Source organism: Podarcis gaigeae, assembly GCF_964106915.1.
Source record: "Podarcis gaigeae genome assembly, chromosome: 2".
NCBI lineage: Eukaryota > Metazoa > Chordata > Lepidosauria > Squamata > Lacertidae > Podarcis > Podarcis gaigeae.
In genome coordinates this window covers 78,061,612-78,074,591 of record NC_139679.1, presented here as the reverse complement: position 1 = coordinate 78,074,591, position 12,980 = coordinate 78,061,612, and the positions used below count along the sequence as shown (strand labels likewise).

Sequence of the window (12,980 nt, the reverse complement as noted above, 5' to 3'; positions counted from 1 at the left end):
CTGTTTCTCACACACACTTTACCACTTGGTGATGTATCAGGTATCATTGACAAAAGTGACAAAAGAAGTAAGTAGACCACTAGTGCTTGACAAACCTAAAAAGGAATGAAAAATCTCACTGCGACAGAAAATCAGAAATACTCTGAAGGCAGGAAGTGTCACTATATTTATTATTCTATCTCAACAAAAGATTCCACACCACATCTAGAATGCACAAGGAAGTCAAAGTGCACAGTACACCAACATGGTACAGCAACTGAACTTCAAGCATGCTGAAGCGCAACCCAGTTTCTGCAGCTGCGGCTATGCCCCATCAGCAGCAACAGCACCAAAGAGAGTTACACAGAGAGCAGGAAGAGCAAATATGTGATCCCTTTTGCAAATGGGCTGCTTCAGCACAGGGACAGAACTGAATGAATATTCAAACTGCATCCACTCAGCCCTAATAAAAGCAAGGCCACTAAAACGATCGATTTTCAAAGTATCACACCTTGTGCATACAGCCTCCCCATAAAATCTCTTCTTACTGGACTCATTCTGTACTAGCAGTTACATCAAATATGCTCCGGATACACCAAGCTGGATGCTGTCCCTAATTGTGCAGTGACGTTTAGATCCAAATTTCCTCATAAGCAGAGGACAGCATGGCCATTTGTTGCAGCACAGTTACTCTTGCATTCAGGCTTCAGCAGGCAATTGCAGTCAGTAAGGAAGAGTCTTGCAGTGGTTGGTGCATAATGGGCCACAATTTCTATTTAATTATCTAGAGGCAGATCAACTCAAATTGGTAAGCTAATAGGGAGGGCAGGCTGTCCACTATCTGCACTTTTATCTGCTTTGCATGCCACAGTTGCCCTAGCAGCAATCCACTTCTGCATGAGATTCCTGTTGATGGTGAAACCCTGTGCTGGGAGAAAACAGTTTGGCTGCAGCAGGTCTCATACCAGGCAGTTTGTGGGCCAGTTCTGCCCTTGTCCCCCTGTTTTCAGGTTCCTTTCTCACCTTGGGGAGGCTCCCTGTCCATAAGCACAGTGTATTGATCCAGGTGCTATCCTATACCCACTTACCAGGAAGTGAGCCCCATTGAACTTGCAATCAGATCCATGGGGGAACTGACAAAGTGTTGATAAATTAAAATTTGGGATAGAATTAAAAGACTGAAACTTAGCTTTCCAAATCTCAGCCATTTCCCACTAACCGGCATTGTATTCCTGTGCAAAACACAAACAAAATGCTCTCTGGCAGGACTGCTGAACTGACTGAGTACATACATGTTGTCCCTGGATGGGGATGGAATTGAACATTAATTGCTTGAAAATATTTTTAACTGCACTAAAACTTTTATTAATTTAGCACAAGTTTTTAACTGTTTCCTGATAAAATTTACTGGGCTGTAGCTGGATAGCACCACATATATCAGCAGGTTGTTGTGATTTCCACAAACCTATATCAGCAGCAACAGTTACACATACATACAAACAAAGCAGGGAGTGATGAACTTTTCAATGAACACAGGTCAGTTTGGGAAGAAAGATACATGCTCTTCCCTGGAGAGAAGCTGTGCTAGTCATTACCTCCACAATCCCTACAACATTAATAGTTCACTGAAAAGTGTTGCCTTGGGGAAGGAGATGACAGCAAGGAAATGAAAGAACAATATAAACTCAGGGGTAGATTTTAAAAATAGAAATTGAAACTTAATGGGCCACCTCCAGAGATAGTTGTGTACAACATTTTTTTCCACTTGAATAGCATCATCACTATAATGAAAAAAGTGGAGGAATATGGCACATAAGGATCCACCTTCCCCAAGGCACAGCATGATGGATGATCCTTACAGACAATGCGTGGCTCCAAAATAGATTGCACTGGCCAGGCTATGCACAATTTCATATTGCATAATGCATCTGCTTTCCACCAATTGTACCTTCTTAGGAAACACCAGTTGCTGTAACTCTGCACAGAATGATCCAGTTCTGCCAACCCAAACAGTACTTCTGCTCATACAATTCCATGCACAAGCAGCACACACCTGTGACAAGCCTGTACCATGCCCAGTAACGATTAAGTGTCAGCTGCCAGCACAGGACACTTAGCAGAAGGCTGGTCCCAACACAAGCGTGAATTGCACAATGCACCAGCACTCCAAATCTAGTTCCTGATCCTATGAATTGCTGCCTCAACACTATGACTCAAGGAATTGCATAGGATTGCATATAGAACAGGAAATTAAGCAATTGTTGGCATGTAATCTAGGGAGGATACTTAATGCACAGAAATGTGCCTGTGTGCATGTGGACAGCTTTCTGAGTTTGAATTCTGCATGCTAAAATGTGCTCTATGTGAGAGAGAGGGAGGAGGGGGAAGAAAGGAGAGAGAGAGAGAGAGAGAGAGAGAGAGAGAGAAAGAGAGGGAGAGAGGGAGAGAGAGAGAGAGAGAGAGAGAGAGAGAGGGAGAGAGGGAGCGCTCTACATATTACACTTGGAATGAATGCATGGTTCTTTTAACAGATGGCCAACATCATCAGCTTTAACTGGGCCAATCAGCTATTGCAGGCAGAAGTTATTCCAACCACTTTTATTACCATTTTTTTTTTTTACAGAGGATCATCCTGTAAATTCTCATTACTCTGACCATCTGTCCACTGGGATATCCCTATAGACCAAGAAAATGGCCTGTCATAAACATATCTGATGTGATCCACCATATGTATTGCTTGATTCCCTATAAAATGTAGATTCAAGAAAAGCAATGAAAACATTCCTAGGGAGCAATGTATATGTACATGCTGTAACATAGTCTAAAGACAGACTTGCAATAAACCATCTCTTTTGGTTTCTATACAAAACAGATATGCAAATGAGAAAGAGTAAGTTTTCTAAGGAGATTTATTGCCAACATAAACATTGCAAAGGAATAAAAGTGACAAAACTAAAGATGATCATCAATGCATCCTCATCTCAAGGACAGAAATAAAGTTAAGTGTTTTAAGACTGGGAAAGGGTAGATTTGAGATGTGTAAGGGAGGCATAGACAATGTACAGCTAGGGGGGGGTAGGAGTAAGAAAAATTTAATCACAACTAAAATATATTTGAAACACATTGCAAAATATCCTGACTGTCTGCAAAACCTAAAAGGTTGAGATTAATATTATTGGGACCAAAGTTGATTATCACCTTGGAAGGAAAGGGGCTCGGTAAGAGATGGAAAAGAGACACTTGGTATGCCCACCCACATTTATTTGGCTTTAAAAGCTTAAGGTTAGTGATCACTTAGATTAATGATTAGATTAACAACAACAACAACAACAATAATAATACCACCCTATATCCGGAGGCCTCGGGGCTGTTCACAGAATAAAATCTAAACGTGTATAATGAAGGCGCCAGGTGAACTTCCCTGGGGAGAGCATTTCACAGATGGAGAGCCAGTGCAGAGAAGGCCCATTCTCGTGTTGCCACCCTCTGGACCTCTCGAGGAGGAGGCACACGAAGGAGGGCCCCAGAAGGTGATCTTAGGGTCCTGGTAGGTTCATATGGAAAGAAGCAGTCCTTGAGGAATTGCAGTCCTGAGCCGTTTAAGGCTTTGAAATGGGCCCAGAAACTAATTGGTAGCCAGTGCAGTCGGACCAGGATCGGTGTAATATGCTCAAACTGGTGAATAACCTGGCCAATGAATTCTGCACTTGAAGTTTTCAAACCATCTTCAGAGGCAGCCCTACGTATAACGCATTGCAGTAATCTAACCCTGAGGTTACCAGAGCATAGACAACAGTAGTTAGGCTATCCCTGACATGATAGGGGTGTAGCTGGGCCACCAACCGAAGCTGATGGCACTCTGGGCCACTGAGGCCACCTGAACCTCGAGTGACAGCAAAGGATCCAGGAGTACCCCCAAGCTACAAATCTGATCCTTCAGAAGAAGTGTAACCCAGATGATCTCCCACCCATCCAGTCTAGGGAACCACCCACTAACAGTGCCTCAGTCTTATCTGGATTGAGTTTCAGTTTGTTGACTCATCTAGTCCATTACCAAGGCAAGACACTGGTCCAGCACATCTACTGCCTCACTTGCAGATGTAAATGAGGAATAGAGCTGAGTGTCGTCAGCATACTGCTGACAGCGCACTCTGAACCTCCAGATCTCGCCACCCAGCGGTTTCATGTAGATGTTAAATAACATAGGGGATAGGATTGAACCCCACATTGAAGGTTCCATGGGGCTGAAAAGCATGATTTGTGTAATAATAATACTAAGGGATACCTCTCTGTGATGTTAGATCCATAACACATCTGGGGTGAGGTGACACACCACTGAACTTTATCACTGTTCCATGACATTGTAACATGACATTAGGATAGATGTTAAAAACTGAGAGAAAATTAAAGGGCTGTACATGCGCTAAAATAATTTTCTTCATATTAAATGTTTAGAGGAAATGAAATAAAATTGGCATAATCAAAAGCAGTTAACCCAAGTGAGTATTAGTAAAGAAAATAGTTTTACCTTCATTTTCCTCTCCAGGTGGATGGTAAAATGAGAGCCCAAGAGATATGATGGCTGCTATTTCCAAAATGATAAGAGTCACATCCTGTAATGCTTCCCAGACTAACTGTAAGAAAGTTTTTGGCTTCTTTGGAGGTATAAAGTTTTTCCCAAAAATTAGCTTTCTTTTATCTAAGTCAGCAGCAGTGCCAGGCAATCCTATAAATAAATGAAACAAAATGGTTTAAAAGTGACCGCCAAGTATGTCGACACACACATAAACTGCATTTTCAAAGTACAACTTCAGATTTTCATTACAGCATTTTTGGTTTATTAGACTTCTGCTTTTACTATTCTCTTTTGGCGAGATCAAATTCTGCTAATGTATTACAGAGAGTTCTATTTATTTAGAGAACTGTTTTAGGAATACAGTTCCTTAGCAACTTTTTATTACACTGAAAGAGAAAATTGATTTACTAAAGGGAATTTACAGAGAAGGGTATCATTCATCTAGTGATCACACAGAATACTGGGAAGAACAGAAACAACAACAAAATAGATTAAGAAATTAATGGCATGTAAATAATTCAAAAGTCCCTGTATAAGGCTCAGTAGCAAAGGAGAGAAAGCCACAGAAAATAATATTGGATGAAATAACTAACCTCGAGCCACACCCAATGGTGGTTTTGGGTAAGCAGAAAAAAACTTCTGCAAGGTGAGACACACATTTTTTTACTGACTCTCCATAACAATTGCTGCCCTCCATGCAATATCCTATACTCAGGAACAGCTATTTGAGTAGCAGAGTAGAAATAAGGGATTGGCAAAAATTGTGTACCAAACCTTGTACAAGTGGAAATGTTTTTCACTAGTAATAGCCATCATCAGATGCTAGCTCTTATTTTCAATTTAGCATTATACAACACCTGGAAAACTGTATGTGCTCTCTAGATTATTAATCCCCACATATTGCATATTTTAGATGTTATTATTCTTCCATTTACAGATAAGAAACTGATACATTTGCATCCGTTGAGATTCAGTTAATTCATGGCTTAATCTGAACTGGGAATCTGTCCCCTAATTAACTATCTTCAGTTCCACTGGTCAGAACATCCTCAGGCTGTGTGAAATGGTATGCTTACAATCTCATACAAAACTAACACTATGTGACATGGGATACTGTGCGGAGCATAGAAAACATAAAAGGCAGAAATGTGAAAGATTTGAGCAGCAATGAGTTCTTAGATGGGAAGAGCATGTGGCAGGAAACAGGGAATAAGCTTGTATCTGGGAAGGATACATTTTAGCACCATTTTCTGTTTCTACCACTCTGTACAATAAGACTAGCACTGTCGGAAGTACATACAGTGGTACCTCGGGTTAAGAAGTTAATTTGTTCTGGGGGTCCGTTCTTAACCTGAAACTGTTCTTAACCTGAAGCACCACTTTAGCTAATGGGGCCTCCCACTGCTGCTGCTGCGGTGCAATTTCTGTTCTCATCCTGAAGCAAAGTTCTTAACCCGAGGTACTATTTCTGGGTTAGCAAAGCCTGTAACCTGAAGCGTCTGTAACCCGAGGTACCACTGTATGAGCTTGGAGTTTGATTTTCTTTTGTATGATTTTTTTTAAAAAAATGCATGTACCATACATACATTTACTGTATGTACCATTTACAACAACTTCAGAAATACATAGCATGCGCACACGTACACACACAACACATTTCACCAGGCCTTTTTCATTTTGTTTTTTGTTTACCTTCCGTATGCCCTACTCCCAGATTCCTTTGCAAATGAGGGAGAAAGAAAGCTGTCCCTTTTTTTGCCTTTTAAAAGCTGTGTGTCTCTCCCTTTATCTTCTCTTATGCTTCTACCCACATACACCAGACAACGAATATTTCAATTTAAACAGCAATGGAGGGTGTGGGATAAAGGTAAGGTAAGGTAAGGAGAGAGCTTTATCTTTAGGTAGCACAGCACGCAAGGCAAGTGTGGAATCTATTCCAAGCACAAAAGAATGCAAGAGCCCTGCTGGATAAAACCAGTGGGCCCATGGCTGGATGGATAGATGGATGAATAGATGATAGATAGATAGATAGATAGATAGATAGATAGATAGATAGATAGATGATAGATAGATAGATAGATAGATAGATAGATAGATAGATAGATAGATGATAGATATACGATAGATGATAGCTAGCTAGCTAGCTAGATAAATAGATGCTATGTATTTAGTACCATCTGCCAAATAAAAATATAGTTTTGTCAAATACTCTATGTAACACACAACAGTGTTTCTATTTTTAATTATATCTATTTTTAATCTTGTATCATTCATTTGCCAAATACTTTAAAAGGGGAGAAGGTTCTTTGTACAGTGTGAGATACATGTGTGCAAGTATTTTATAAAGGCTTACTAGCATCAGCACAGTTTTATTTTGTAATCTGTTTTGAAATTATGTGGGAGGATGAAATATTATGATTACTTTGAATGATTTAAACTGTTCCCTGCAGTGCTGCATAGTGTACTAAATTCACTCATGTCTTTGATGCGTAAGCCAGGGGCTTCACTGGAGCAATACATTTCAGCATTGCTCTTATTTTTTTCAATCTCTCTCTGTCTGTCGCACAGAAGCAAAAAACATAATATAATTAATTATTCTGTCACTCCCTCCAGCTACTGAACAGTTTACTATACAGTGCATTTAAAAAGCCATCAGTTGACTAGTCCTTAATGCTGCATGGAAAACCTGGCATAAACAATTCCACAGCAACAGTTTGGGGTAACACAAACAGCACAATTTCATGAGAAGCTAAAGTGTATACTTTCAGGAATTCTGAATAGGTCATTGATTCCTACCCCACCCAAATGGAAATACACTTACAAGACCAGCTGCTGGGAGATACAGCATGTTTTAAAAGCTGTTTAGGAAAATGCTTTCAAAATGATGTGCGTGGATTTCTTTTTCCAAAAGCATAACTGAGGGATTACACACTCACACTCACTCTCTCTCTCTCTCTCTCTCTCTCTCTCTCTCTCTCTTTCTCTCTCTCTCTCTCTCTCTATATATATATATAAACATCTTGAACTATCAGTCTGGACTGAAGGCAATCCAACGCAAAGCACAATGATCTCACCGATCCTACAATGCTGATGTAGTGGCCAGAAGAATTCACAGATATTTAATCCAACAACTGAATTAAAAGCCTATTAAACTGATTGCTAGGCATTAGGGTGAAATACAATAGAAAGGCAAGGGAAGTGGGTGGCGCAGTGGTATAAACCACTGAGCCTAGGGCTTGCTGATCGGATGGCCGGCGGATCGAATGCCCGCGATGGGGTGAGCTCCCGTTGCTCTGTCCCAGCTCCTGCCAACCTAGCATGTCAAAGTGCAAGTAGATAAATAGGTACCCCTCCGGAGGGAAGGTAAACAGCGTTTCCTTGCGCTGCTCTGGTTCACCAGAAGCAGCTTAGTCATGCTGGCCACATGACCTGGAAGCTGTCTGCGGGCAAACGGCGGCTCCCTCGGCCTATAAGTGAGATGAGTGCTGCAACCCCAGAGTCGCCCACAACTGGACCTAATGGTCAGGGGTACCTTTACCTTTGTAATATAATGGCAGGGGAAAGATGATGAAATCATGGTGGGATCTGAAGTGTTGCTTCATGTCGGGGATGAGCAATCGGTTAAGGTAATCTTGAATCCCGATTCATTGGCTAGTTTGCTGCAAATTTGATGAGCAAACACCCCCCCATCCCTAAAAAACACCTTCATCTATGTCACTTATAAAGACATTGAACAACAACAGGCCCTGGACAGAATCCTATGGCAACCCACTTGTAATTTGAATCCATTTGGTTTACACAAGAAAGGAGATTCTGGCTGAACATCCGGAAGAAATTTCTGACAGTAAGACCTGTTTAACAGTGGAACAGTCTCCCTCAGAAGGTGGTGGACCTCCCTTGGAGGTTTTTAAGAAGAGTTTGGATGGTCATTTGACATGTATGCCTCAGTTTAGAATCTCTGCATCGCAGGGGACTAGATAACCCCTGGGATCCCTCGCAATACTACAATTCTATGTATGTGCATTAGGGGTATGAAGCAACCACAAGATTTTCCTTGCTTCTGTCTGTAGCATTTGTAATCCCACCACCCACCCCTTTCCTCCACATTATAGTGTCGCCTGCATGTATTGGCCAGTATCTCTTTTTCGTTTCTTTGCCAAATTCAATTTTTTTGCCATATTCTTTTTCTCTCCTCCCCTTTTCTCATATGCCACACTCACTTTAGTATTGTCTGCTTTTAATAAGAAAAAACTAAAACACGCTAAACACACACACACACACCCCAATTAAAAATGTAGCTGCAATGCAGCATTCTGTGTCTAATGCTGCTTCTGAGCTGAAGGATACAGCAACAGAGCCTCTTAACCTGAACTGCCATTATTCATTTACAGCCTCAGTGTCACTGAAGGATAAACATTTTTTTAAATTAATGCAGCCCTCCATTCTTTATTCTGCTTCATCTACAAAGAGAAAACCAACATCTGAATAATAATGCTTTCAAGAACCTTTACTGAATATTCTGGATATGCCCTTGTTCCAGAGCTGGTGAATGAAGTCCCCCTGTCCACAAGACCTTCCTAGCAATTCCAACAGAAGAAGGAAATCCATTATGTGCTCTGCTTTGCATACTCATATCTCCTCCAGACTGAATAGGACAGCAATGTACACACAATAAATTCTTGTTCACCTTTGAGCCACACCAGTTTCTGGTAGTTCTTGGTATTTAATTGAACTCAATGAAGTGTGTGTGTGTGTGTGTGTGTAACCAACTGCAAGAGTGCCTACATAATCGCTACTATTAATAAACCTACAGCATCTTCAAATTTTAATTAAATCTCACCTCACATTTGGTGTGCTCTGCTTCAGTAGGCAAGTCAAAGCAGCTCTGAAACTGGAAACAGGATCTTCCCACACAAGTGTACCCAGGTGTTTAAAGGTATGTGTCTACAATCACGTATGATAGTGACACATATAGTATGTTAGGGTTACCATATTTTGAAGAGCAAAAATAAAAAAGAGGGCAGATTTTCCAGGACTCATTTGTAGGTGGGCCGGGGGCAGGGGAGGAAGGAGGAAGATAAAATAGTAGTAATACTGTGGATGCAGTAAAAGATAAAATGTGTGTGGGGATATTTAAAAATGGAAATAAAACATGGAAATGAAAGTAAAAAATAAAAATAAAAGGGGGCCCCCAATATACAGGAAGAAGGGGATTCCCCGCCCCGAAGAGAAAAGGAAGAAAAGGGGGGAGGCGATGAGTAAAAATGCAAAAACAAACCGAAAAAGGAGGGGGAAGGTTTTTTAAGTTTAATTTAATTTATTAAAATAAGGATAAGGATGGTTATTGCCACATCCGGAGGTCGGAGCCATTCCTGAGGGCTAGGGGAGCATCCTAAAGGGAAGCCCTCATTGTCTCAGGCTTAGCTTCCCCTGTCATTTTCAGTCTCTTCTGCACTTGCCCACCAATACATAATAATAATTATGTGGATTGGACGAATCCAAGCAACCCAAGGCAAAACAAATTACACATCAATAGGACTGCGGTGGGGCGTCCAATCCACAGCAACAGGCTCCTGGGGCTTAGCTGCCTGGGGATCAATGAAGCAGCTGCGGTTCTGATGGAAGCAGCACCAGGAGCTGCCACACTCCTTCTCCTGTGCCTTGTGGGTTTTGGCTCACAGCCACAGCTTTCTGGTAGTGGGTTTGCTCTCTCCGGTGGCACAACCACTGCTTCCCTCACCTGCCTTCACAGACTGCCAGGGGGACTGTGGGAGGGGGGGCTTGGAACTTGCTGGGGACTCGTGTCTCACTGCCCCACGAAGGAGTGTCCTAGGGCTGCAGCCAAGGCCCTAAAATTAGGATTAACCGCACCTGGTTGTTTGCACAGGAAATGAGGAAAACCAAAACCGCCAGGGTCTCACCTTGGCCTGCCACCAGCCAGGGCTTCCCCACACACCCAAGCCCCACTAGAGCATGCCAGGTCCTGGTCGAGAAAGCCCTTTCCCCGCGCTGCTCCTGCTCCTTCATGCCCTGGTGCCAGCCATGCTTCTCCAGCTGCTCGCCCTGCTCAACCTGAGCCAGGCACCACAGATGGGAGGCGCCCCAATGGCTTGGGGAGTCTTGGTGGCATGCAGAGGGAGCAGCCTCTCGAACGAGGTGCCTCGGGTGTGGACCCGGAGAGTCCAGAGGTAGACCCGTGGTGCCAGTAGAAGGTGCTGGGCAAAGGCCCCAGTGGCGGAAGAGTGGCAGGGATGCAGGGTAGGTGCCCGGAGCAGGGCTTTTCAATGTGTGACACGGAGCTGCAAAGCACACCGCTTGCCCAGGCGTGCCCAGTGACCAACGTGCTTCTCAATGGCAGTGTCCTCCTGGAGTGGGGCTGGCCTCCTCTGCTGGCTGAAGAAAACGAGGGCCACAAGGCTCCTGTTTCCACTGCTGAGGTTGGCCTGCTACTGAACAAAAAAACCTGGACATTTTGCCAAGTTTTAAAAAATCCCCTTGGACCCAGATTTTACCCCCCCCCCCCAAAAAAAGAGGACATGTCTGGGAAAATCTGGACATATGGCAACCCTATTGTATGTGTTCACCATTGCCATATTTGGACCTTTGGTATTTCGTGTGGAATGCAGCATAGTGCTGGTTGTCCCCTCACTGGAAGCAATTTTGTTTTCCGATGGAACAATCTCCCCCTACGCTGGTTTCTGCTAGTGGAACAGGTTAGTTGAATCCAGCACTAATTTTATATCAATATAACCAAATATACCTTTCAATAACAATTGTTCTTCTGGTGACATGCAAAAACTATAAAATCAGTTTAAAACCACAAGATCCACATAAGTATATCTATATATCAGCACTCCCACTAAACCATTTTAAATCAGAGAAGATGTCTTAAAATCAAGACAATCAGCAATTACAGTAACACAAGCCAAACAAGTTCCACAACAACATTAAAAGATAGCATAATACTAGAGAGATTAGAAGAATAGAGTCCAAAGGCCTGCAAAAATCAGGTTGGGTTTTTTTGTCGCTGAAAAGACATTAAAGTGAACATAGCTGAAAAGGCTATTTCTCTGTTAGGGTATTTAGAGAAGGCCCTCCATTGATCACCCAAGTACAATGGTACCTCGGGTTACATACGCTTCAGGTTACAGACTCCGCTAACCCAGAAATAGTACCTCAGGTTAAGAACTTTGCTTCAGAATGAGAACAGAAATTGTGTGGCGGCGGCAGTGGGAGGCCCCATTAGCTAAAGTGGTGCTTCAGGTTAAGAACAGTTTCAGGTTAAGAACGGACCGCTGGAACGAATTAAGTACTTAACCTGAGGTATCACTGTATACTGGGTAGATAGGGTAGCAGAAAAAAGCAAAGAAAATAAAATTGGTGAAATGTAGCAGAAACAAAGCTGCTCATTTTGAAGCGGGTGAGAAAGCTGAGAAATCATCAATTCAGAAAAGCCCAAGTCCATGTAGGAAGAGATGCTGCAGCCTGAAACCATGAAAGCTTTAGAAGTCAGATCAAGCACTTTGAATTGGTCCAGAAATTTATTGGGATTCAGTGGAGATGAATTAATAATAATAATAATAATAATAATAATAATAATAATAATAATAATTTTTATTTTTATTATCATTCTTTCAATTTATATGCCACCCTTTCTGAAAAGATTTCAGGGTGGTGTACAACATTAGAAACACATTACAAAACATCAATGATTAAAACAACTGTTTAATGCAATGCTGCTGCAGTTACAGTAGTGCAAGGCCATTATTGTATCATATCAGAAAGGATGCTTGTGTCTCAATTGAAAAGGATGAACAACCCCAACTTGCCAACTTGATTCTCTAGGGGAAGCACAGCCTCCTCAAGAACCACTCCAATTGAATTTCTACATTTTATTAACAGTATTCATTTTAATATGTAGAGATCTGGTCCAGAGATTCTGAGAGTAGATTTCCACCCATGGAATCTTTCTCACACACATAAGGAAGGAAAGATGATTTCCCCTCCCCACTGTAGTCCTCCAGAAATCTGCTCTGAAACAGTATAGGAAGCTATATAGAAGGATGCAAGGGGGAAAGAAAATTGGTGAAAGTAATATTTTCCTTTTCCTTTCTGTAGCTTCTGCTGGATCCCCTGACTCAGTTTCAGACCCAGCATATCCGTTCTGCAAATGGAAGGATGTCCCCTCCATTCATAGAAGGGCTACTCTGAATCCAACCCAAAATACTCAGCCTGCAGCTTCCTGTATATTATAAAAAAACATTTGGGGACAATTTCACAGCAGGCAGCTTTAAAAGCAAAACAGAGAAAGCTAATTTCAAAGAGCTGTATCAATCTATCTTTTACTTTTGAAACTCCTTAACGCTGAAACTGAATAGTTTTTTTTTTTTTTCAAATACATTTTTATTAAGGTTATACACATAAC

At 41.9% G+C, this 12,980-nt stretch overlaps 1 protein-coding gene across 22 annotated transcripts in view; it reads right to left on the bottom strand.

The window, feature by feature from the left end:
* ATP2B2 (ATPase plasma membrane Ca2+ transporting 2) overlaps nucleotides 1–12,980 on the bottom strand; it is a 372,922-nt gene that overhangs the window by 92,828 nt on the left and 267,114 nt on the right. For all 22 annotated transcript variants that reach the window (XR_014561209.1, XM_083726734.1, XM_083726721.1 and 19 more), the window contains one exon: nucleotides 4,508–4,705. Coding sequence is in view for 21 of the 22 variants with exons in the window: in XM_083726734.1 (XP_083582860.1) it covers nucleotides 4,508–4,705 (198 nt within the window). In the remaining variant the exon portion in view is untranslated. The remainder of the gene's footprint in view (nucleotides 1–4,507; nucleotides 4,706–12,980) is intronic.